The sequence below is a fragment of the Mesoplodon densirostris genome, chromosome 18 (assembly GCF_025265405.1).
Source record: "Mesoplodon densirostris isolate mMesDen1 chromosome 18, mMesDen1 primary haplotype, whole genome shotgun sequence".
NCBI lineage: Eukaryota > Metazoa > Chordata > Mammalia > Artiodactyla > Ziphiidae > Mesoplodon > Mesoplodon densirostris.
In genome coordinates this window covers 24,431,178-24,458,647 of record NC_082678.1, presented here as the reverse complement: position 1 = coordinate 24,458,647, position 27,470 = coordinate 24,431,178, and the positions used below count along the sequence as shown (strand labels likewise).

At 47.4% G+C, this 27,470-nt stretch overlaps 1 protein-coding gene and 1 pseudogene across 1 annotated transcript in view; one reads left to right on the top strand and one right to left on the bottom strand.

Moving 5' to 3' along the window:
- Nucleotides 1–27,420, bottom strand: part of RGS9 (regulator of G protein signaling 9) — a 76,999-nt gene extending 49,579 nt beyond the window's left edge. Inside the window, exon 1 of the mRNA XM_060081129.1 lies at nucleotides 27,364–27,420. Coding sequence (XP_059937112.1) covers nucleotides 27,364–27,420 — 57 coding nt within the window. The remainder of the gene's footprint in view (nucleotides 1–27,363) is intronic.
- Nucleotides 8,039–8,120, top strand: LOC132479408 (small nucleolar RNA U3; annotated as a pseudogene).
- Nucleotides 27,421–27,470: the final 50 nt, after the last annotated feature.

The window sequence follows — 27,470 nt, the reverse complement described above, 5'->3', positions numbered from 1 at the left end:
CTAGGACAGGAGCTCACGGGGGCCACGGGAGGCGGTCCACTGGGTGGCATCCCACACACACACACGCACGCACATGCACTTAGCACACGCCGTTCCTCTGCCTGGAACAGCCTTCTTTCTCTCTGCCTAGAACCCCCCTTTATCCTTCAGTTCTCAGCTCCGCGTCCCCCAGGCACCTTCGGTCAGGCCTTCCCACGGCCTCTCCTGCCCCCAACATCACAGGAAAGCTCACAGCACTGGATCACGTTTGGCGACAACCTGTATTTTTCCTGGTTCCACCACTTAGCAGCTACGACTGGGGTGAGTGACGTCATCTCTCTGAGCTTCCTGCTCTGTAAAATGGTGATGATAACTCTGTCTCATGGAAGAGATGAGAACACGCATGTAAGGGCCCCACTGGGGACACAGCCTACTTCAAAAATATCCATTGAGTGGTGGGTGACAGTTGCACCCAAGTCCACATTCCTTAGGTCTGTGTCCCTCTCCAAAGGCTGGGCACCTCGTTCAGCTGCTTCAGGGTTGAGGGCCCCTGGCACAGGCTCTTGGGACCTGCTCTGTGATCTGACCGAGGACCTCGGAAGACACAGACAGACGGGGGTCTCCCCCTATCTAACAAGGCAAAGGGAAAGAGCAGCGCTGAGGTGCGGGCAGGGTCTGCAGGGCAGAGGGGGTGGGGAGAGCCGGCCATCACAGGGGAAGGGCCCCCGAGCGGGGCCTGGGAGTGGGGGGAATGGGGGCTCGGCCGGTGAGCTGGGGAAGAAGGGCTTTCCCAGTGGAGGAATCTGAGGCTTGAAGGGCACAGGGTTCCTGGAAAGACAAGGAGGTCGTTGAGGCCAGACCCCCCTGAGTGAGGGGGGCTGCTCTGTTCTGTGTCCCTGCAGGGCAGGTGTGGGAGGCCGGCGGAAGGTCAAGCCGGAGGGGTGGGTGGGAGCAGGGATCCTCAGTGGCTGGGCTGGGAAGGCTGGACGTCACCCTGTGCACAGGGGAAACCAGCGGAGGGTTTCAGGGTGAGGGGATCCGTGTCGGTTTGGGAAAGAAACCCAACATGCCGATGAATGGTATTGTGGAGGCCGGCAGGTGGGGTGGAAGACAGGAGGCTGGGGTGGAAAAGAGGAGGCTGGGGTGGAAAAGAGGAGGCAGGGGTGGAGGACAGGAGGCTGGGGTGGAGGATGGGAGGCTGGGGTGGAAAAGAGGAGGCAGTGGTGGAAGACAGGAGGCTGGGGTGGAAAAGAGGCTGGGGTGGAGGAGGATGGGCTGGAGACCAAGACACCAGTCAGAAGGCCCAGGTAAAGACAGGAATGTCTACCACATCACAGTCATGATGAAACACAATGTCTGAGGCTCAAAACAAACAGAATGTCTCCAGACAATTGCTCTCAGAGCCTCAGCGCCAGAGCTGCCCTGTCTGGGAGAAGAAGGCGGTCCTGGGAAATCCTGGAAGATGACTGATGGCTCTCAAGAGATCCAGTCTGGGCCGTTTTCTCTGATTTTAGGAGGTGGTGTCTGCAGTAGAGGCTCTCAGGGTTCTTTCCCAGCGAGACAACACTCCACCCCTGTTTTATAGCCTCACGCCTCTACCACCTGCAATACGCACAAGCTTATTGAAGTAGGTGGACCGAGGGTGACCAACTGTCCCAGTGTGCCCAGGACTGTCCAGGTTTTAGCGTTGAAAGTCTTAGACAAATCAGGACAGTTCTGACTATGCCAATCTGCTGAGCTCCAAGGGCTCAGGGCAGGGCTCTTACTGTCACAAAGCATTCAGCTAATTCTACTCAAGACAAGCCTAAGACGGTGGACACCACCTGTGAAAAGTGGCTGCAAATGGGAGGAAGGGCGGGCAAGTGACCCAGGACCTAATCCTCTGCTGACCTCTTCTGATACTGATCATCTCAAAAGCCCAGAACAAAATGAGTCATTTCATCCCCAAATACTTCACCACACAAGGTGCGTTCCACCCCGCACAAGTCCCCAGTATGGACACCCCCTGTGCCCAGCCACTTGCTCTGAGAACGCCTTTGCGTGGGGAGGGTCCTGACTTCCGCTGCGCACAGAGAGACCTGAGATCCACAAATACACACACTTGAATAAGGAATCTAGGGGCGCTGCAAGTGGGGTGTCCCTTTAGCCTGCAAATCACACCGTTTTCACGGTCTATGTGTACACACTCACCACACACACACGCTTTAAAATACTGCAGTGTTGAATCAGAAAAACAGCAAACATGTTAATTTAACATCTGGGAGCCTCTAATAGTATCAGGAGACTGTCTCAACTCTGACCCAGCCTCGCTGAACTGCCTTCCTGCGCCTGCTCTCCCAAGTAACAGGTTGTTTTCAGCCTCCAGCCGGCAGTCGCCCTCGGCTGCAGATTCTCCACTATAAACAGGTAACAGAAAACCTAATCATTGGAGTCTTTAAAAGACAGACAGACAGAAACACAAGGCAAATAAGTCACTTAATGACATCAAGCGGCTGTCCCCCCGCCCTTCCCCGCATCGCCGCCGGCACTTCCCGGAGTTGGTCCCCGCGCCGCTCCCGGTTCCAGGTGATGGGACCGCGCTCACCTTCCGCAGAAATGCCATCCTCGGCCTGTGCTGCTGGCCTTGGTGTCCGATTGTCATCCTGGACCCTGGCGGACGCAGAACCTGGACACAAACGGAGGGAAGAGGAAGCCCCCGGAGAGCGCGCCGGCGTTCCCGTGCCCGGGCTGGGTGGTGCTGCTCGTGGCGCCCGCGCCCCGCGCGCCCGCGCCCTCGGGAAGCTGCCCGAATCCGCGCCGACCAATCAGCGCGCCGCCCCGCGGGCCGGGCGTGCTCTGCGCCGGCGCCCACCTGCCGCCAGGGGGCGGTGTCAGGCTCCGCCGGGGCCAGAGGAGCCGCAGGTGAGCCCCGCGCGACGGGGACCCGCGTGGGAGGCTCTGTGGCCGAGGGCGAGCCCTTAAGGAGGATGGGACTTCGGTCAGGAAGGGCGACAAGGCACGGGAAAGGGGGGGAAGGGATAGATTCGGCGTTTGGGATTAACATATATACACCACTATATTTAAAATAGATAAAACGACTATACTCCAGTAAAAATTATTTTTTAGGAAAAGGATATTTATGGAAAAATAAAAAGATAATCCTGAAAGACCCACTGTACAGCACAGGGAACTCTGCTCAATATTCTGTAATAACCTAAATGGGAAGAGAATTTGAAAAAGAATAGGTACATGTATATGTATAACTGAATCACTTTGCTATACATCTGAAACTAACACAACATTGTAACTCAACTATACTCCAATAAAAAAAATTAAAAATTTTTTAAATGTTTAGAAGTGTTTAGGGGAAAAGCAAATTCTACGTGGAACTGGTAAGATGTTGGTTAACAAAAGAAAGGACATGAAGAATAAAGAAGGAAAGTTGAAGTCCCTGCTGGGCCAGCTGCCTGGTCTATTTTTTCAGTTTCTTTTCTGTTATAGGTTATTACAAGAGATCGAATATAGTTCCCTGTGCTATACAGTAAATCTTTGTTGTTTAAGATGCTCTATATCTGGATGGGAGTGATGGTTATACACAGGTAATCATGTTTGTCAAAACTCATCCAACTGTACTCTTAAAATTGGAGCATGACATTGTCTGTAAACTATACCTCAATAAAAAGACTGACCCAAAAAAGCAAGTATTATCTTGCAAGACGGCAGAGGGACATCGTGCTAAAATGAAATTCTCCTGTGACTCAGTCAGGTAAGTGGACATCTAATCATCATCACCACCATCACCACCATCACCATTGTCATCACTATAGTCATCCGCAGCCTCCTCTTCATCAACACAGAGGTGTGATTCGGGACCTATATGGGGGTCCTGCTGCCCTGGATACCATACAATGGGATCTCCATGAGCCTGGCCCCTGTAGGATAAACCTCATCCAAGCGCAATGATATGGTCATTTACACAGCAGTGCCCTTTAAACTCCAGTTCCAAGGTCACCTCCCAGGAAAATGTCCCAACACCTCTGGTCAACTCAACAATTAAGTTCAGTCCACTGTGCTTAGTGCTCAGGAGACAAAACTTAAAACGTCCTGCTCTCAGCCCTTGTGCCCTTCTCCCAGACTGGGAGGAGGGGCAGAATCACCCACAGTTCATCTCTCCATGATGGATGCCTCAGACTGCCTGCAGGCAGAGACTTTCTTAGAGGGGTCAGGGTTAGAGCAACCGTGGGACACCACTGCCCTCACCCAGGCCCGAGGGATGGAGAGCCAGAGCCCTGGTGGGGGGCTGCCATGCAGGGGCTCTCATCCTGGAGGGACACAGCCATGGCTAGAAAGGGTGATGGCGGAATAAATACCCCGACTCTCTCTCCTCTAAGTGCTTCCCATCTGTCGGTCCTGACGGGAAGCCAGAGGGTGATAGAGGCCCGGGGATGCAGCCGGTCAAGATCAGCCTCCCAGGGCACACAGCCAGGCAGAGAAGGGCAAAGGGTTGGGGGTGGCAAGGACTTAGGGGAGGCAAATCGTGAAGAAGCAGCACCATGGGTTAAATGTCTTCGATAGCGTGGAAGCCCAGAGCACAGATCTTGGAGTTGATTCTGTGTCCCCAAGCACTCTGGACAGCTCGGTGACAGCACTACCCAGCCCGCACAGATGTCTCCCTGACTCAGACAGAAGTCATGTTGAATTCACCTGACTCCCTGGGCCACTGCCCGTGCTCTGGGCCATGTTTGCATTTCATATAATTCTGTCTCGTTTGCATTTTGTCACAAGTGTGTATTACACTGGCGATTCTAAAAAATAATATATAAAAAAAATCTTAGATGCATGAATGTTTCTTCCTAGCTCCCCTGAGAGAGGCAATAGCTCATGAAAACATATTCTGGGAGGGAACTCAGAGGGCCTTAATTTCCACGCAGTGAGCACACTGGGCCCACGGACAGACCCTCTCTGCACACCCACTGGTCGGCGCCAGTTCAGCAGTAAAGGGAAGGAAGTGTGGGTGGAGCCCTACGCAGCCCACACCTACGTTTCTCCCTGCCTTTCACCTTCTCCACAAGAAGCTACTTGAGACCCTCAGAAGCTGACCACACCTGGTGTGGCTCTGAGTGCTTGACCCGGGAGAGAGGGAGAAAAAGAGGAACTTTGGGGAACTTTTCTGGAAGGTTTCCTGCTTCTTCATCAACTGGGGATTGTTCGGAAACTATTTTGGCCCAGCAGGGGCTACCAGGTACCATCACCAAGTACAGTCCTAGAATAAAAATCCCATCCTTATCTTTTTCCTCCTAAATTAAATGAATTGGATGCATCCAGAGGTGATACTTTTCCCAAGCATGGCTAGAGATAAACACAGGAAAACAGAACAAGATCACGCTTCCCTCTGTCCCCATCCTCTTCCCAACTCCGTGGGGTGCACTTCTGTCTACCTGTGGAGCAGGTCAGGTTGGAACTAGTAAATGGCATCTGCAACTTTTTTGTTACCTTAACAGTACTGTTTTTCATTATAGCGGTACTGTTTTCCATTATAGAAAATTTGGAGCTATGGTTCTTTTAAAAATGACAATTACGTAAATTGGTACAGCTACCGTGGAAAATAGTATAGAGGTTTCTCAAGAAACTAAAAACAGAACTACCATAGGACCCAGCAATTCTACTCCTGGGTATTTATCCAGAAAAGAAAAACAACCCCCCCCCCAAAAAAACCCTAATTCTAAAAGATACATGCACCCTATGTTCATAGCAGCACTATTTACAATAACCAAGACAGATGAATGGACAAAGAAGATGTGGTTTATATATTCAATGGAATACTACTCAGCCATAAAAAGAATGAAATGCCATTTGTAGCAACATGGATGGACCTAGAGATTATCATACTAAGGCAGAAAGAAAAAGACAAATACCATATGATATCACTTATATGTGGAATCTAAAATATGACACGAATGAACCTATCTACAAGACAGAAACAAACTCACAGACAGAGAGAACAGACTTGTGGTTGCCAAGGGGGAGGGGGGAGGGAGAGGGATGGACTGGGAGTTTGGGGTTGGTAGATGCAAACTATTACGTTTAGAATGGAGAACAAGGTCCTACTATATAACACAGGGAACTACATCCAATCTCCTGGGATAAACCATAATGGGAAAGATATTTTAAAAAAGAATGTAGATATGTGTGTAACTGAGTCACTTTACTGTACAGCAGAGATTGCCGCAACTTTGTAAATCAATTCTACTTCAATTTTAAAAAAAACTAAAAACAGAACTACCATATGACCCAACAATTCCACTCCTGGGTATTTATCCAAAAGAAGAAAAACCCACTAATTTGAAAAGATACAAGCACCCCTATGTTCAGAGCAACACTATTTACAATAGCCAAGATATGGAAGCAACCTAAATGTCCATCAACAGATGAATGGATAAAGATGATGTGGTACATATATACAATGGACTATTACTCAGCCATTAAAAATGAATGAAATTTTGCCATTGGAAGGGACATGGATGGGCCTGGAGGGCATTATGCTTAGTGAAATAAGCCAGACAAAGAAAGAAAAATACTGTATGATATCACTTATATGTGGAATCTGAAAACTACAACAAACTAGTAAATGTAACAAAAAAGAAGCAGACTCACAGATACCGAGAACAAACTAGTGATTCCTAGTGGGGAGGGGTATGAGGGGAGGGGCAATATGGGTAGGGGATTAAGAAGTACAAATTATTAGGTATCAAACAAGCTACAAGGATATATTGTACAATATGGGGAATACTTTATAATAGCCAAAATGCTATAATAACTACCAATGGTGTATAACCTTTAAAAATTGTGAATCACTATATTGTACACCTGTAACTTATATAATATTGTACAACAACTATACTTCCATTTTTTTTAAATTTTAATTCAAAAAAGGAAAAAATGGCATTACAGGAAAAGGCATTTTCACAACTTGAAATAGGCTTTCGTTTTAAGACAGCTGAGGGCTTCGGGGGAAGTGTGAAGGCCTCCAGGCTGTGCTGTGGTCTCTGCTCAGCCTCTCACCGGATGTGAGACTTTTTTCTAACAGCTTTATTGAGGGATAACTGACATACACTAAACTGCATGTATCTGAAGTGCACGCTTTGATGAGTTTCGATATATGTATACCCCCATGAACCTACACCCACGGTCAAGATGGGGAGCACATCTGTCACCCCCCCAAGTTTCCTTATGCCCTTTGTGATCCCTCCCCCCGTTGTCCCCAGGCAACCCCTGACCTGCTTTCTGTCACCGTGAATTAGTGGGAGGGGTGAATCTGATCATGTTACCTAATCTCTCCAAGTCTCTACTTTCTCAGTAGTAATAAGGAAGAGCCCGACTTGATGAATTCAAAATTCCCCTCCAATCTGAAAGTCACATGACTTTAATAAGTGAAGGTAAATAAATACACAGCTCAATCAGCCTGAAGGCTGGCCGAGTGGGATTTAGCGCTCCGTACAAAGCGAGGCCTCTCTGGACTTAGACCAGCCACCACAAAACGGGATTCCACGTGGCAGACATTCAAAAGAGCCGAAGAGCTGAGTGCCACCATGGACGTGCCCCCAACCATTCCTGCCCCACGTGATCGGGGAGGGTTGGGGGAGAGGGGCAAGAGGGACCCACCTTAGGAGAAGAGACCCCAAGAAAATGTATTACTTGGTGCACCCCATCTGTATCAATCTTACTGAAATCCTTCTCTTTTGTCAAACATGGCCATCCTGCGAAGGATTTTTAAACCCAAAGCATGCCAGCGAGGGTCCTCTACTGGTGCTCAGATGCTCCCCCTGCCGGTGGGGTGGCTCAGCCTCCAAAACCCTGGGTTCCCAGCCCCTCATCCTGCCCCCAGCAGCCACCTCTGTCCACGGAGAGCAGGTGTCTTTCTTAGGGCTTTCCAAAGCAAGGGATTTTCCAAAGTTCCTGCACATTCTGCTCTTTCCCTTGGTTTCCCCAGGAACACCAATGTCTGGAAGGGTACAGGAAGATGATGCTACAGGAGATGCCAAGGAAATAAAAATCTTAGCCCATGCAAGAATTTTCTTCTAAGACTATACTTTCAGGGATCATTTCTATAGTTCGTTACTAGGGAAGTTGCTCTGAAAGAGATATGGGAACATATGTATATGTATAACTGATTCACTTTGTTATAAAGCAGAAACTAACACACCATTGTAAAGTAATTAGACTCCAATAAAGATGTAAAAAAAAAAAAAGAATTTTCTTCTGACATCCATTGCTTCCACGTCACCCAGATGCTGCATTTGAAGATCAACTTCACCCATGCTCTTTGCTCCCACGTGTGGGTCTAATATTGCTTTCTCTCTCTTCTCTCTCTCTTCTCTTTCTAGGTAGGTAGGTAGATAGATGATAGATAGATAGATAGATAGATAGATAGATAGATAATGTCTGGTTACATCACCTGAACCTTGGAAAAGCCAGTTCTGCTCTTTCCCTTTCCCTCTTTATGTTTGGTACACAGCCCTCCTGGGTTCAAACTCAAGTCACTTTACAGACAACCATATTTGGTGTTTTGTAAAAAGTGCAAAACTTTAGGGGAGGAAGGAGTGACTGCTAATGAGTATGGAGTTTCTTCTTGGGGATAATGAAAATGTTCTGGAATTAGACAGTGGTGATGGTTGCGTGACCTTTTGAATAGACTAAAAGGACTGAACTGTACACTTGAAAACAGTGAATTGTAATGGTATGGAAATTATACCTCAAGTTTTTAAAGTGCAAGCTCAGAGAAATCATTTTCCCCAGGTTTTGCTATTATAAGGCCCCCTCTCTTTCTCAAAAATCTTCAGCGGCTCCCCATCACCTCCCTAATAAAATACATTCTCTCCCACTCTGGCCCGATCTAAACTGTCTCCTGTAGTGCCACTACCCCTCGACATGGAGTTTCTTTCTCTCGCCAGCCTTGAAGTCTGCTTTTTCACCAGCCTGTGGTGGATTTTCGCCCCCCAGGTCTTTCCCACCAGGTGTTCTGCTGACACCTCCCTCCTCCCCATTCCTTCACCACTGAGTTGGTGCCATCCCCGTGGCATTTTTCCACGCACAAATTTGGGTGGGACATCATTGGTGTTCATCTTACATCCCCTGCTAATCGATGAGTTTCACCAAGAATAAGGTCAGCCAGCAGCTTGTGAGCAGCGGTCTCTGGGTTTTGGTTTTGGTTCTGGCGGGGTGTAGATCTGATTGTGGCACTGCCAATTTCTGAGGTGTAAATACTCCTGTTAATGTGACATCAGTGACCACAGAATCACTGGACGGGAGGTGAAGGTCCTTCTGTATCTGTTGGATTCATTTTGCAGCAGCAAAAACTGCTAAGGATTAGCAAAACCTGAGCTGGAGCATCGTTACATAAAGACTGAGCAGAAAATTTTATAGCAACTAGAATTTTTCCAGAAACTTCAGAGGTGATCTCATGGACCAGGGAACTGGGAGTCATTGTAATATTCGCAGCTTAAGAGGCCATGGTCTAGGATGTTGTAGACAAGACCTACACTACACTCAATGGTTGCATCTCTTCCGACTCTGAGAATTATTGAGTCTCAGATGGGTGTGGCTCCAAGGGAGTCTTGTATGGCTGGTATCACTCAACCAATATCACCTTCAGAGGCTGGGCAATCACCCCTTAGAAAGGGTTTTCTGGCTGCCCCGATCCACCTCTTCCATGCACCTAAGGAAGCCTGCCCTTTTAAGCCCACTCTTCACTCTGCATCGTATGTGTGAAGTTTTGCACATGAACATTGGGCTTGCAGGGCGGTATCTGATATGTTGCGGGTAGATTTGATTTCCTTGAAGGCGGTGGTTATTTCGCCTGCCAGTCCCCAAGGGAAGAAATAGGTTCTAAGGCAGAAAAAAGAAGCAGGAATTCAGAAAGTCAGTCTTGGGTACCAGTCTATTGCTGGAACTCACCTGCCCACCATAAGAGAGCAAGTCCAGGGCCAGGAAGAAACGGAGTCTGCAATCTCCAGGGATCGCATCATTTTTGTTAAGAAAATTGTTCTAGTTTCATGTGGTTTTTGCCATTTCCCTTTTGTGTCTCCTCTAGGATTCATGACATTTTCATTCATTGTTCCAGCGTTCTCTACTCTGTGTCAGGGAGTATTCAGTTTTGTTCAACAAACCTTGACGGAGCACCGTTTCTGGGCTGGGAACCATGTCAAGCACCCGTGGTATAAAGGTGACTAAGACACAGTCCTGCCTTGAAGATGTCTCCAGTAGAAAAGAAAGACATAAAATATAATTCTGGGATAGTGCAGTGGATGGTGTGGGAGTATGTGGAAGGCAAAAAAGAAAAGGAAAGAACAGAAAGGTGGTAAGAGCCGGCTCAGATGAAATCATAATGGTTTCACATAACAGGCCTTAGTGTACCTGCCCATTCACTGAGGGCTCGCAACAACCTAGGAGTAGTTGTCTATTATTAAGACCCCCAGTCAACAAATGAGTAAAGAGAGGGGAAAGGTTGGGAGGGAGATAAATTAGGAGATTGGGATTAACACCCACACACTACTGTATATAAAATAGATAAGCAACAAGGACCTACAGTATAGCACAGGGAACACTACTCAATACTCTTTAATAACCTATATGGGAAAAGAATCTGAAAAAGAATAGATGTAAACATAGGAATCACTTGTAAGTCAACTCTACTCCAATATAAAATTTTAAAAAAATTTTAAATGAGTAAAGAGTAAAAATAACAAGCTGAAGTTTTTGCCCCTATTAAGAGCAGAGCCAGGACTGGGACCCAGGCAGCCTGGCCTCTGACTTCACACCTCACCTCCATGCAATGCCAGGGTCCTCGGATCGGCCAGGAACTGTGTCCTGTGCCCGCCTCAGTCGTGAACTGAGAGCTAGCTGGTTTCCCACAGAAAAATCATGGTGTTAAAACCAGAAAGAGAGAAAACTGGGTGCTGGGCAAGCAAAATCAACAGCTGTCCATGGTAGAGTCACTTCAGAAATGCAGCTTTTCCTCTCTCTCGGATTGTTGGTCTGGGATGAGCTTTCCACAGATGGTTATCTCACGTGTCAGAGTCTGAACTTACTTCTTCAATGGCTTCTGACACAGAGCGCCAAGTAGTTTTTCTTCAATGGCTTCTGACACAGAGCGCCAAGTAGTTTTTCTTCAATGGCTTCTGACACAGAGCGCCAAGTAGTTTTTCAGCAAGATTGCATATTTACATTCCATTTGCCCAGAATGAACTAATTTCACCACGCCCTTGTTTGTGTTGAGTGCTACTACGTTTCTTATACCTAGACAATTCTAATTTTTCTAGATTCTGTATTTGCACGTGCATAGTTTTCCCTTTTTAGATCAGAAAATCCATATAAGAGGGTACTATCTCAAAGTTGTTAACGTGACGCTCTGAATCCACAGGTGAGCCAGAAGGGGCCCAGTGGGAGGGAAGGACAGGTGTGCCCGTTCATCCTTGCCGTTTTAGGGGTGAAGAGGGCTGCGTTTGGGAGAAAAAAACAAAAGCCGCAGGTCCAGCACCCAGGCTGGGGTTCACGTTCAAAAGGCACTTCAGTGTAAATCCGTTTTAAAAAAAAATTATTTAGCGTCATTTCAGCTGTGTGATTGCATAAAAGCTAGACTTTACGTCATTAAAAAACGGATGTGCGCCTGCACTGGTAAAAACCGGCTAGAAAACTGATAGGGAGTTTGGGGGTACCCTACTGTGTTCCTGCATCTCCATTTTTGAACATCGTGATGCGGGGAATTTCCGCCGCTCTGCTAGCACTGCTGCCAGGTGCGCACAGACACGAAAGGGCAGGGAAAGGTTCCGCGGTCCCCAGCCCGCCTCCCTTCCCGCAGAGGGGCCGGGCCCGGCCCAGACCATAGAGGCGCGGATACCTCCAAAGTCCTAGGGAGGAAACGCAGGCTCCCGGAGGCAGACTTCCGCCGGCAGCCATGTCCAGCCCCGCCCCTCCGGGCCCTGGCGTCTGCTCTGTGTGGGTCTGCTACGGGGAGCTGGTGGGGGGTGCGGACCCCGGAAGTTTGGGGCCCCTTCCCCGAAGTGGGGGGTCGGGGGTCGGCCCCTGAACCCCCAGCGCTGTAGACTTGTTTCCTCGTTATAACTCCTCGAGCCGTGGTGAAACCCGCCCTAAAAGTACGTGATTTAGGCTTGTCTTGGTGTATCTGAGAGAACGACCGGCTGCCTGTGTGAAAAACAGTCAAGTAGCTAAAACAAACAAGTGTGTCTTCGTGTTTCGTCGTGTGCAGATGCGGGGGGAGGACTTGGGGCGCAAGACGAGGCCCTGCGCCCTGGAAGGAGCGGGGCGCCGGGGGACAAGGCGGCCCGGAAGATCGGCACGCCCTTCCCCGGGCGGGGGGCGGGGAGGGTGAGGCTCAGAACTGAGCTCTCGCCCGGAAGTGGGCCTGGCGATTAGATCCCTGCGGAGCACTGGCCGCGGTTCTTCCTCTTCAGTACCGCGCTCGCTACAGGTGCTGACTGCCTAGACTTTTGTACTTCCGTGTGCTCGATTTTAAAGTGAGGATGGTATCGGCCATCCTGTCCTACTGTGGGATCCTGTCCTACTATGTATCATCTTATCCTACTGTGTGTGATCCTGTCCTACTGTGTGTGATTGTACTGTGGCATATATTCTTTAGTGAACCGGATTTACCTTCTCTGACACTATAAGATTGTGTTGGAGGAATGTTTCATAGAAAGAAACTTGCACTGCAGTGTGTTCCTAAGGGGAAAATAAAAGATGGACAAGTTTGGGATTTGAACTGCGGTCTCTTGCCACAGTTACTGATAGAATATTAAATTGTTCTGAGAAGCTTTGCAGTAATGGAACTCACCTAACTCTGTTTAGCCGGGCGTTTCTCAAGCATTTGAGCACAGAAACTTGAGTAACACCCTATTAATAGCTCCCAACGCGGTTTTGACCAGAACACATTTTTGGGAGACGCTGACATAAAGAAATCATTCACGTGAGCACAGACCTGTACAAGAGTCACTCTCACTTCTCAAAAGACATTTCAGAACTACTTTTCGAAAATCACCTGACTGGATTTCAGTAAGGATAGTTTCAGTTTTACAGAAATTGGAGAAATTGGTCCATAAATAATGAAGTCCTACAAGCTGTTAACATTTGGAAAAGGAAGTGAACCTTCCTCACCCTTCCTCCTTTGTACATCATGGACAGTAAATAACATCTTAACATCACTGCGCCAGTATTATCAGTGTATTATCAGCATATTATTCATAAAGCAATAGGAATAATTACTTTGAAAAACACAGATCGTTCCAAGTGGAAATTCTACAATTCAGGGCTTCTGAATGACAAATCTTGGACATTTGTTCAAGGACCTACTTTAGTAAAACATGATTAACATTTCCTGCTATAAATAGAATGTAGCTAAGAAACGCTTAAGTATGTTGTATGTATATATGAAGGGACATTCACTCGAAACTTGCCCTAACATTACAGAATAAAATTTAGTACACGGACTGTCTTCAGCTTTATTCACGACGACTTAGCTGCTGAAGTAACAATAGAAGCTCTTAAGGCAATTTCATGTGTTTGGTGCAAACCTCTATCAAGGGGAGCTTTGAAGTGACTTACTAGTGTGTTACTAAACTTGCACTTTCAAGCAGGACCTGCCTAAGGATGACAGTAACAAGATGTTACAGTGTCCTTGTTCCAGTGTCTGGTCCTCCATCCTGTTGGGCCAGAAACCTACACCGTTAGCACAGAGATAACCAGGCTCCAGAGGACACACTAATGCTAACCAAACTCAAAAGGGACCAATGTATAAACCCGGAGTGTAAGGTAATTCATTTCTAGTGAAAAATGTAACTATCAGGCAGCTGGCAAACTGTATTCACCAACAGTGTGTTCCTTCTTGAAAGAAGATCTACATGGGAGTCCAGATTCATATACTATGGGTATATCATATAGGAGACACATGGCATGGAATCAGAACAAGAATGATACCCAAGTTTAATGGCATTGGGTGTCTTCACCCTACAGATGTACCTGTCAGGTTAGCTAGATCATTTTCCTGGGTAAAAGCACTCTCATCCATGGTGCTAGAGACAAGATAAGCCATTTTGTCTCTTTGAACATCTCTTTCAGAGATGCTCTCCCATATTCTTTCTTGATCTGGAGTACAATGCAATTGACTTGGTTCAATCTTTTCTGTTTACAGCCCCCATCCAGCTGGACCTCCGTGAAGTTGCACCTGGGGCCAAAAGATAGGCTGCTGAGTGGTCACACAGAGACTTTCCTCCCTGGGGGCAAAGAAAGCCAGAAGGCTGCTTGGGAGACCCTGTCTCTGTCTGCCTGAAGCACAGGTGAACTGGATTGTGGAGGGCACCTTGACAAGAAGAAAGATCACAGCTGGGGCAGTCAGGGAGGTCTGATGGAGAGGGCCACATAGTGCAAAGTCACACAGGTTTCTTCAGGAAGCCATCTGCTTGAACAGTGAGTAACGTGTGCCTGCGATGCAAAATTCTGCTTCTTTAAACAGAATTTAATGACTTAAAGTATATGCACCACATTCTGTTTGTGAAAATCATGGTTGTGAAAACATGTTCGAAAGACCTGTATATGTTGTCTTTTCTAAATGAACATTTTATTTCGATTAAAATATACGTACATATAACATGCTAATCAAAATGCGTTTTACTTAGTTCTCCCTCACCTTCAATCTATTGATATATTCTAAACTGATGTTTTTCAGGCCCTTGACCTTCACCCCATAAGAGGCATTACAGTGTTGCCCAATTTTATGATTGAGAATGGTCTGAATAGGGAAAGGGCATAAGAGAAAGGCCAAATATAACTTTTCTGCTAATTAATTTCGTAGAACAACCAGCAAAGATTTTAAAAATAATTTCCTGGTCACAACAGGAAAGAGAGAATTCATTGTCAATAGGTCTGCAGAATGAAAATGAATCATCCTTGGGACTTCCCTGCTGGCACAGTGGTTAAGAATCCGCCTACCAACACAGGGGACACATGTTCGATCCCTGGTCCGGGAAGGTCCCACCTGCTGTGGAGCAACTAAGCCCATGCGCCACAACTATTGAGCCCGTGTGCTGCAACTACTGAGCCTGCGTGCCTAGAGCCCGTGCTCCGCAACAAGAGAAGCCACCACAATAAGAAGCCCGTGCACCACAACAAAGAGTAGCCCCTGTTCGCCGCAACTAGAGAAAGCCCACACGTAGCAACGAAGACCCAACACAGCCAAAAATAAATAAAATCATTAAAAAAAAAAAAAAGAATCATCCTAGTCAGAAACATGGAAATGCAGGAAGGAATGAAAAATACCAGAAAGGATAAAAATATGGGGAATTAGTAATAAATATTAAATGTCAACCTAACAATTATCATGTCTTATGGAGATAAATTTATGTGTAGAACTAAAAATGTATGAAACAACACAAAAAGAGGAAAGGGATAAACTTTTAGGAAAGCTAAAGTTGTCTAAGGTTCTAGCAGTACTGGGAAACTGGTAAAAGTAATAAATTGTATTAGACAGAAATAAGACAAGAGTACATATTGTCTAATCTCTAGGATAACAACTAAAAGAAAATAATGTATAATAACAGAACGTATAACCTACAAGTTTGGGGTGGGGAATAGAGTTAAGAGATAATATTGTATTAATCCACAAGAAGGCAAGAAAAAAGAAAAATGGAACATAAAACAGATTAGCCAAATAGAAAAAAAAATAGAAAGTAGGAATAAATCCAACTATATCAGCAGTTGCTTTATATGTAAACGGACTAAATAGTACAAGAAAAAGACTAAGATTGTCAGATGGAATAAAGGAAACAAAACATGTAACTTCTAAGAGAGACACTTTAAATATACAGAGACAGAATGATTAAAGTAGAAGGATAGGAAAAGATAGATTACACAAACCCTAGCAAAAAGAAATCAAGTGTATGTATACCAGTATCAAATAAGACTTTAAGGCAAGAAGCATTACTAGAACTAAAGAAATATCATAATGGGTCAATCCAACAAGAAGATAACAAGTCACAAATCTGTACATAGTCAATGACATAACTTCAAAATACATACAGCAAAAATTAAACAAAGAAGAAAGAGACAAATCCACAATCATAGCGAAAAACTAACACACTTTCCTCAATAGTTTATACAACCAGCAGATAAAAGACCAATCAGGATATAGAAGATAAAACACACAATTAACAAACTTGACCTGGTGGCTATACGTAGAATTCTGTACTCAACGACAGAATTTACATTTTTAAGTGTAAGTGAAACATATACCAGAATTGACCATATAGTGGATTATAAAGAAAGCCTCAACCAATTTCAAAACACTGAAATCATTCAGAGAATTTTTTTTTTTTTTTTTTTGCGGTATGCGGGCCTCTCACTGTTGTGGCCTCTCCCGTTGCGGAGCACAGGTTCCAGATGCGCAGGCTTAGCAGCCATGGCTCACGGGCCCAGCCGCTTTGTGGCACGTGGGATCCTCCCGGACCGGGGCACGAACCCGTGTCCCCTGCATCAGCAGGCGGACTCTCAATCACTGCGCCACCAGGGAAGCCCCAGAGAATGTTATTTGACCACAGTGGAATTAAGCTTAGAAATCAGTAATAAAAAGATTATATGCATTGTTTGGAAATTTAAAAATATATTCCTAAATAATTCATAAACTAAAGAAAACCCCCAGATATTAGAAAATATTTTTAATTGAATGATAATAAAGACATAACTTATATAAAAACTCACAGGATTCAGCTAATGCAGGGCACAGAGAGAAACTTATAACCTTAAAAATGTACACATTAGAGGGACTTCCCTGGTGGCGCAGTGGATAAGACTCCGTGCTCCCAATGTAGGGGGCCCAGGTTCCATCCCTGGCCAGGGAACTAGATCTCACATGCGTGCCGCAACTAAGAGTTCACATGCCACAACTAAGGAGCCCACGAGCTGCAACTAAGACCCGGTGCAACCAAATAAATATAAAAAAAAAAAAAAAAGAATTCAATGGAAGAAAGACATCAAAAAAAAATGTACACGTTAGAAAAATGGTAGGCTGAAAATCAGTGATTTATTCTTCTATTTCAAGAATGTATTAAAAGAACAGCAAGTTAAATATAAGGAAAATAGAAGGAAGTAAATGAGAAAAATGATAAACAGTGAAGTAGAACACAAATATACAACAGAGAAAATCAACAAAATCAAAAGTTGGCTCGTTGAAAATATCTTTAAATGGTAAACTCCTAACAATACTGTCCTACAAAAACAAAACAAATGCCCAGTATTAGAAATGAAAAAGAATGTCACTACAGAGCCTACAGACATCAAAAGGATTAATAAACATATTACTTTTTAAACTTTACACTAAAATTTTGAAATTTCAGATGAAATGGGAAATTTTCTTGAAAAATGCAGCTTTCCAAAGCCCCCTGAAGAAAATGAAAATTTTAATATCTAATATCTAATAAATAAATTGAAGTTATTCAAGAACTTCCCACAAAGAAAACTCCAAGCGTATCTGGCTTCACCAGTTAATTCTTGCAAATATTTAAATAACACAAATCTTGCACAAACTCTTCCCGAGAATAGAAAAGCAGAGTATACTTCCCAACTCTTTATGTGGCCAACATAACCTTGATAGAAAACTGGACTAGAATCTTACAAGAAGGAAAAATCACTGGCCAGTCACTCACGTTGTGATATAATAAAAATAAATATTTTGCCTTTGTCCAGGTTCCTGGCACACAGCTCTGAACCCCTTGGACTCTCAGGGTAACACAAGTGTCTCTTGTATGCTGATGAGGTGGCTGGTGCCTGGAGGCCCTTCGGGCTGGTCACCAGAAAGAGAGAGGCCTGATTAGAGGATTGAAACTTCCAGCCCAGCTCCCTAAACTGTAGGGAGGGAAGAGGGATGGAGATTGAGCTAATCACCGCTGGCCAATGAGTCAATCGATCGTGTCTACATAATGAAACCACCATAAAAACTCCTAAACGGCAGGGTTCAGAGGCTTTTGGGTTGGTGAGCACATCAAGGCACCAGCAGGGTGACTTGCCTGGAGACAGCATGGAGGCTCCAAGCATGCCCTCACCCCCGTATCTTGCTCTATGCCTCTCTTCCATTTGCCTATTACAGAACCCTGTCATTTACAATAAACCGGTAGCAGTGAGTAAAGCACTTCCCTGAGTTCCATGAGTCGTTTAACGAAATATCTAAACTTGGTGGGTGGGGTGGGGGGCAGGTATGTGGAAGCCCCCAGTTTACAGCCAGTTGGTCAGAAGCACTGGCGACCTGAGCCTTGGGACTGGTGTCTGAAGTCGGGGTGTTCTTGTGGGACTGAGCCCCCTACACCTAACTCCAGGTAGTTAGTATTTCAGACCAAAAAAAGTGGCCGGCCATTTCAGCAAGCAAAGAATGGTGCCCAGGGCCAAGTCATCAGCGACTGCGGCCACTTCGGCCACCCTGGTGGTTTGCCCTGAGGGGAACGCTGGATGCAGAAAAACAGGCTACTGGCCCCAGAGGGTTAAGATGCAGATCTAAGGAATTTCAATGAGCTCAGACCCTTGCATCTTCCCATACACAGAAAAGGACTAAAATCACTTACTTGATGTGTCTGTTTTTTGTGATTAGCAGTAATCTTTTGACTTTCGACTACACAATTTTTTTTCAGCAAAAACTCCTCTATATCCTGACTCCTTCCTTGCCTCTTTGGAATGTTCTCCAGAGCTATGTGAGAGGCTGTCTCCCAGGCCATAGTCTTCAGTAAGGTCCCAGAATAAAACATAACTCACAACTTCTAGGTCGTGCGTTTTTTCCTTTCAGTCGACAGTGTCAAAATTGAGTTGAATTGTTAGACACCCAGTTGGTGTCAGAGAATTAGAGAACTGGTTGGTGTCAGGAGAGGGAAAAAACCTCACTTGTGAATATTAGATGCAAAATCCTAAATAAATTACCAGCAAATAAAATCAAGCATCCAGCTAGGGTTTATTTCAGGAATGCAAGTGATGCAATATACTAAAGTCAATCAAGGTAAGTCATCACATTAGTAGAAAAAAAAATCATAAACCATGTTGGTGCACACCTAAAAATGATGACGTCAGGGAAAGTGGCTTCAAGAAGTAAGATCAGATGCATCTTTCCTTCCTCCCTCTGAGTCCTACCCCTCCAGTCTGAGTTAATTTGTAGGAGAAAACTGCAGTCTGTTCCAGGCCTGACCTGGCCTGAACTACAGGCTGTATCACCTGTTAAGTCACAAGGACCCCTGATTACAGGACCCTCTGGCTTTGCATTTTGACCCCCATCTCTGGTTCTGCATGTCTTTTACTGATGCTTCAATCTGCAAGACAAAACAGAAGGAGGCTAGCAAGCCGGTACTATTGAACAATTAATTATTGTACCAGGTGCTCTGGCAGGTCCTAGAAAAACAAACATGAATCAAGGTCCTGGAAGATTAAGTAACTCATCAAAGATCCCACTGCTGATACATGGCAGGGCTGAGATATGAACGCAGTCAGTCTGGTTCCCGAATTCATAGTCTTATTCATTCTGTGTCACTAACTCTATGTGTGGATCACTAAGCATAATGCTAAGCTTTAAGTGTCAAATTGACATGTTACACATGCTGTGAAAGTGTAAAGGAAAGAGATTAATTTGACTGGGGGTAGGTTGGTTTAGAAGAGCTTTAAAGAAAGAAGCAGCATTTAAACTGGAACTTAGAAGATGACAATTTTAAACAGCAGAGAAAGTGTGTTAGTCAGGACAGACTGGGTTATGCTGCAGTAACAAAGGTTAAACACAACAAAGATTTGTTTCTCTTATGCAAATGCTAATTCATTGTCCTGGCAATGTCCAGGGCACTCCCTCAATGCCATGACTCAGGAATGCAGGCTGTTACCATCTATGGTCCACATGCCTTCACGAGCGCTGTGCAGGGAAGACACGAAAAGTGGAGAATTTGCACCTGCCTTTCAATGCTTTCAGCCTGGAAACCACACATATCACTACTGCTTGTAGCCTGTTGGTTCTAAGACAGCACATGGGGTACTGGTTGAGAATTTTTTGCCTCTGCCACTGAGAAAAGGGGCATTCCAGACTGAGGAGTGAACATGTGCAAAGGTATGAGAGGATAAAAATGCATGGTATGCAACGTAAGAGCAAAGAGACCTAGGACCCAATAGGCCTTGACGATCATTTCATAGGTGTATTAGTTTGCTCGGGCTGCCGTAACAAAATACCACAGACTGTGGGGCTTAAACTTCAGAAATGTATGTTCTCACAGTTCTGGAGGCCGGGAAGTCTGAGGTCGGGGTGCCAGCAATGTTGTTTTCTCCTGAGGCCTCTCTCCTTGGCTTGCAGACAGCCATCCCTCTGCCCACGTGCCCCTGGTGTCTCTCCGTGTGTCTTAATCTCTCATTAGGACACCAGACAAATTGGATTAGGGCCCAAATGAGTGGCATCACTTGACCTTAATCACCTCTTTAAAGGCTTTACCTCTGTTACAGACTGAATGCTGGCATCTTCCCCAAATTCATATATTGAAGCCCTAACACCCGGTGTGACTGTATTTGGAGGTGGAGCCTCTCAAAAGTTATTAACATGACATGAGGTCATAAGGATGGGGCCTGGATCTGGTAGGATTAGAGCTCATGAGGACAGAGACCAGCGAGCTTGCTCTCTGGGAACTTTCTCTCTCTGGGAACTCACAGAGAGGTGGCAGCTGCCTACAAGCCAAAGAGAGATGCCTCAGAATGAGACCCACCTTGCCGGCCCCTTGATCTTGAACTTCCAGAATGGCAAGAAAATAGATTTCTGTCATTTAAGCCGCCCAGCACGTAGCTATCCTGAACGGACTAAGACAGTCTCGGAATACAGTCACAGTCTGAGAAGCTGGGGGTTAGGGCTTTGACACGTGAAGCTGGGGGACACAATTCAGCCCATGACAATGGGCACGTGGAAGCTGTCGGGGAGGAACGTCATAGTTTGCCTTGATTCACAAGATCACAGAAGGCAACAAAAAGGGGGGCACGCAGAGGTGGGAGCCCAGAGAGCGGGTGAGTGCGATAGTTCAGGCGGCAGCCCAAGGACTGGGAGGATGGAGACTGGGGGGATGCTACTCCCTGGAGACTGGATTCGCCTTGGGGAGGGGAAGAGAACCTGACTGCAAGGTGTCCAGGCTCCAGCGCAGGAAGCACAAAAGCAGGAGCCTGGGACTTCCCTGGTGGTGCAGTGGTTGAGAGTCTGCCTGCTGATGCAGGGGACACGGGTTCGTGCCCCGGTCTGGGAAGATCCCACATGCCGCGGAGCGGCTGGGCCCGTGAGCCTTGGCCACCGAGCCTGCGCGTCCAGAGCCTGTGGTCCGCAAGGGAGAGGCTACAACAGTGAGAGGCCCGCGTACCGCAATTAAAAAAAAAAAGCAACAGCCTGTTTTGGAAGAGGAAGATTTCCGTTTGTGCCGTGCTGCTGGATCGGCTTCAGAATGTCTAGGGGACGACTGGAGACAGTGCCCCCAGCTCCGGGGGAGGAGGAGGGCAGATCGGCAGCCAGGGGGAGGGCAGAGCAGAAGCAGAGAGACGGGGCTGGAGGTGTCAGCGTGTGTGCAGACAACGGAACTCGGGTCTCCCTTCCCGCCCCCCCCACACCACTACCTCCTGCTGCTACACGTCCACCGGGGACCCCCAAATGCAACCAACGCCCTGACTCCTGCCCACCTGGTCCAAAGCCGTCCAGACAGATTGCTCATCTCACTGTCTCACTCTAGCGATTTTCCTGCAGTTCATCCGATTCCATGTCACCTTGTATAAACCCTCAGTTCACAAAGCCCTTTTACAGGCATGAAGGTACCCGTGGTCTGAACGGGGCAGTGGTCTTCCCAGCCTCGCGGAAGCTTCTATGTCAGCTCCGTGACCCTGGGCCTGTCATCTAACCTCTCTGGACCTCAGGGTTTTCATCCACTGCAGAAAAAATGCACTACCCGCTTCCTCTACTTAAAAAAGCAGTTGTGAAGATCAAATGAAAATACTGAATGTGGAACAGCTTTATCATCTCTAAGGCAACATAGGAACAGTGACATCTGGGGTGGGAGTGGCAGTGATAGAAGTTATTGTCACATGATGCCCTTTAGGGGTCAACAAATTAAGGTTACATGAGAAAAGCTCAGCCAGACAACCAAATCCAAAGAGAGCGACTGAACTGAATGCTTCCTCTGGAGCCAACTGTATGATTGCTACAAATAAACAACATAATCCTCGTCCTCTGGGAGCCAGGGCAGCAGAATACGGAGACAGGGAGAGATGAACACACAGCACAGGATAAAGCGTGTCGCAGCTGGGCGTACGGGTCCTGCACAGGAGCTCAGAGGGAGCGGAGATCTTCTGGATGGTCAAGGGGTGCTTCCTGGAGGGAGTGGACTTTGAAGGGAGCCCACGATGTGGCCAGGCCAGGGTGGGTGCACACTGACCTGGCTGTGCTGGAGGTTAAATGTCATGCAGGGAGCCCTGAACTGGAGACACTCCACCCACCACCCCGGTGGCTGGCAGGCCCCCCACGTCCCCAGGGTGGGGTGGGGGACACACGACGCCCTAGGTCAGCGCGAAGGGCTGGGCTGTCCTATTTCCACCTGCTGCTAAACCAGCACCGGCAGCAGAACCACAATCCTGAGAAGCGGCTGAGATCAGGGGCAAGGTCACGGCCGCTCTGGGCCCAGCGCTGGCCCCTCAGCTGCCCGCGGGACTGGCCGGGGCCCAGGGGCGCCCGGGGGTCCTCGTGCAAGACCCACCGTGAGCTCATCCGCACAGACGCGCTCTCAGCTCGCAGGATCCTTGTGGAACGGAAATGATGCATTTCCACTCCACTCGGAGCTGCAGTGCTTGGCCTCCTGCAAGGTCAGGGCCTGGGGGCGTCTCGGGCCACGGGGGCACCGAGCGGCTCCCAGCAGAGAAGGGGGCATGCGGACACCCCAGGAGGTGGCCGGAGGGCTGCTTCCCCCGGAAGCGGGGGGGGGACCGAGGGGCGGCAGGGGTCACTCCTTCCCCAACACACACACACACACACACACACACACACACACACACACACACACACACCTGTTACGCTCATTTCTGATGACAGGGCTTAGAGCTCCATCCTGTCCCTCACAGCTTTGCAAGTTATACACAACTCTTCCTGAAAATACTGTACTTCGCTGGGTGAAGCCACCAGCTTCTTAGTAGAGAATCTGGGGGAGCTAGTTAGGCATTTTACCTGCTTTGCCAGTTAGAAATGTAAACTCCTCTGTTGAAAAAAAAAATCAGCAGGCTCATTCCTTTCCCTTTGTGTTGAAAAAACTCAATCTACAAAGAATTTGAAACCCTTCAAAGGGGATTAACAAGAGCTATTTTCAAAAACCCAACAGAGACAAATTTCTTTCCAGCAGGGAGGGCCCACTTTGCACAAAGGGTTTGCCAGGAAGAGGGAAACATGTGTGCACCATGTATGCTCTTAGGGAGTTACCATGGTCTGAATGTTTGTGTCACCCCCCAGATTCAACCTAACCCCCAAAGCAATCATCTCCCACAGCAGGTGGGGTGACGAGGGTGGAATCCTCATGTGTGGGATTAGTGCCCGTATAAAGGAGACCCGGAAGCTCCCTCGCCCCTTCTACCATGTGAGAACACAGCCAGAAGTCTGCGACCAGGAAGAGGGTCCTCACCAGAGCCCAACCCTGCTTGCTGGCACCCTAATCTCAGACCTCCAGCCTCCAGAAGAGGGAGAAATAAATTTCTGTTGTTTGGAAGCTACCCAGGCTGTGGTATTTTGTTATAGCAGCCCCAATGGACTCAGACAGGAGTCTTCCCATTAGGGCAGAGAATAATTTTCCTCTGTAAATTCACTTAAGTGGTTCCCTTTTAAAAAGTTATAATAAATGTAAAGTGCAAAAAAAATACGACTGACCTCTAGGATCTCAGAGAGGCAACCTCAGCCATCTCCTTTTCTTAAGCAGAAACTCTGTCCACCAACCACAGAAAATCTGACTTGATTTTAAAGCTCTTCAGAAAGGATGCTGCTGTGGCCTTTCTCCGAGCCCCCCATCATCTCTGTGTTCTGTGTGCATCCCTCCTGCGGGTCTCCTTTCATCAGACACAGGGAAGACCCCCTGGCCCTTTCCCAACACACAGACACACATACACAGACACAGACACACACACACACACACACACACACAGTTGACCAGACCACAGCTTCCCGGCTATAACAAGAGGTCATCGTTGGCCTGTCAGACCCCACAGTAGGCCTAGCGTCTCCACTCTCAGATTCCAGCTCACTGAGGTATGACATCAAGCGTTTCAAGGAATCCAGTCACTAAAAGTATCAGAAGCCATGGCTTCAACATCCGTCTGCCCACACTCATGGTTTCTTCTCACATTACGTGGCTGTCACTCTCCACGAGATCTCAGCGAGCGGTGCTCCCATAAACCAGAGAGGGCTCCCTGCCAACAGGACTCATCAGGTCCTTTGCTGTGCAAAGCTGTAAATAGTGATCTTTCTTTCCTCATAAGGGCTCGTGTCCCAACTACAGTGCTGCCGTCCACAGCCCAAATGCCCAAGCCCCCCACCATGTGGCCTCCTAGCGGCATCCAGCCTCGATATAACTTTTGTTACATCCCCAATAACCACTGAGAACCACTGTCAAGTCTTCCAGAGCCTCCATCTAGAAAAAGAGCTGCCTGTTGGCCGTCGTCATTGGGCTCCAGTCAACAACAGACAGGCAATAGATCCACGGCTCTATGCACGTCCCTCCTCCTGTGTCCTGGTCCTCTTCCGGCGCCCCATCGGCCTCAAGAACGTCCTCCAAGCGCCAGCTAAACCACCACCAAATCTTCCAGAACCCTTCTGTGACACTCCACCCAGGATAAAGTGAATGCCTGCAAGGGCGCTTCCTCTACCCTCCAGGCATTTGCCATTGCACCTGTGATGTGCCATAGGGTTGGTGTACATGACCACCTCCCACTACTAGACTAGAAGCCACTTGAGGACAGGGACCACAGCCCCACTGTCTTTGTTATCCAGCATCTAACGATGTCTGACACATAGTAGGTGCTTAATAAATGCTTGTTGTGGGAGGATTATATAAATGATACCAGCAATTCTAAATCAGCCTAACCCTATACTATAATTTGAAAAGATACATGCACACCAAGGTCCATAGCAGCACTGTTCACAACAGCCAAGACATGGACGCAACCTAAATGCTCATCAACATAGGAACAGATAAAGAAGATGTGGTACACATATACATATGTATATGTATATACAATGGACTATTACTCAGCCATAAAAACGAATGAAATAATGCCATTTTCAGCAACATGGATGGACCTAGAGATGATCATACTAAGTGAAGTAAGTCAGAAAGAGAAAGACAAGTATCATGATATCGCTTATATGTGGAATCTTAAAAAAAGAAAAAGATACAAATGAACTTATTTACAAAACAGAAATAGACCCACAGACATAGAAAACAAACTTGTGGTTACCAAAGGGGAAAGGGGGGGAGGGATAAATTAGGAGTCTAGGATTAACATATACACACTACTGTATATAAAATAGATAAACAACAAGGACCTACTGTACAGCACAGGGAACTCTACTCAGTATTTTGTAGAGTAAGGGAAAAGAATCTGAAAAAGAATCTGAAAAAGCAGGGTCAATTCGGTGTGTGTCTGTGTGTTGGGAAAGGGCCAGGGGGTCTTCCCTGTGTCTGATGAAAGGAGACCCGCAGGAGGGATGCACACAGAACACAGAGATGATGGGGGGCTCGGAGAAAGGTCACATGTGTATATATATGTATATATATATATACACATATATATTATATGTATGTATCACTGTTCTGTACACCTGAAACTAACACAACATTATAAATCACCTACACTTCAATAAGTAAATAAATAAATCAGCCCAAGCCTCATTATGATGCCTATTCCTTGCAGTCCTCGCTGAGGACCACCTGTTTCCCTAAATCAAGAGGAAAGCTTTTCAGAGGGCTGCAGCAAGTTTTTTCCCACCTCCCCCTAGATGGTCAGGGCTGCTGGGACACAGGAAATGACAGCCTGGACCGGGAACAGAGCCCTGCGGGTGCCGGAGGCCACATTCTTCGGACCACTGTGTGTCATCAGCTAACTCCACCAGGTGAAGCTCCTGGCTTTGGATGCTCCACCTCTTTCTGCCACATCTTAAACAAGCCCAGGACCCTCCGTGGTGCGCGCCCATCACCAGGCTGTGCAAAAAGAAACCAGACGTGGGGCTGGTGGTCACGACCATGTAGGGGTGGCACTGGGCCCGAGATGGCAGCCTGTGAGCCACAGGAGAAAGAAGGGCCCTTCTGACCAGCACCGTTCCCCCCGGTCCTGTCACAAGCCTGTCATTTCCTAAGCAGCTGGACTTGGAGTGGACACCGGAGGACGCTGAGCAAACTCTATAAGCTCAGGGAAAAGTCACCCCATCCATTGCTCTGGCTCACAGCCGAGTGGTCTTTTGAACTTGAATCTGACATTGCTTGCCTGCTCCAAATTCCTCCGTGGCTTCTTTTGGGAAAAATCAGACCACCTTTGAAAGGCACAGGAGATTTTTACCATGTATCTTTGCCTGCCTGTCTGACCTCACACTCCCCGTGTATAAAAATCTCAGCAACAAGGAACAACTTGCCTTAAACACACCAGACTCGCACACACCTCTGCTCTGACGCACGTTGCTCCCGCTGCCTGGGTCTTCCTTCCGCCTCTTCTGGGCCCAGAAGAAGCCCCGATGCAGCATCCTTCAGTCTTAGATTCAAGGGTCTTCCTCTGCTGGGCCTCCCTGGCTCCTGGAGTAGAATCCGAAGCCCTTGCCCACTAGACTCTGTACTTTATGTTCCTAGCATTGTAGCGAGACCAGCTTCACTGTATCGCACCGACCATTCTTCCAGTACTGGTCCTTACTCGCCTCAGTTTCCTTACCTGTAAAATGGGGATAATTGTCAAACCTATTGCTGTAGTGTCAGTGGGAGGACTGACGCCCGGAAGTGGCCGTAGGGGTTGGAAAGGGAGCCGGGGAAAGAAGGGCAATACCCCGCGCATTCCTGTGCAGGTGTGCAGGTTCCCCCCACCTCCGTGGGTCACTGGGGTTACGGGGAGCCTCTGGGAGCAAGGCCATGGAAGGCAGAACACCCCCAGGACAGTACGGCCCCAGTGGGGAGGAAGCTTCTGGTAACGGGCTCCTCACCGCCCTACATGGACCAAGAGGCAGCCTGGAAACTGAGATCCTGTGGTTATTAAGACCACAAGGGCTGCCCCCCGCCCCTGCCCACATCGCCGCCGGCACTTCCCGGAGTTGGTCCCCGCGCCCCTCCCGGGCCCAGGTGATGGGACCGCGCTCACCTTCCGCAGAAATGCCATCCTCGGCCTGTACTGCTGACCTTGGTGTCGGATTGTCATCCTGGACCCTGGCGGACGCAGAACGTGGACACAACCGGAGGTAAGGGGAA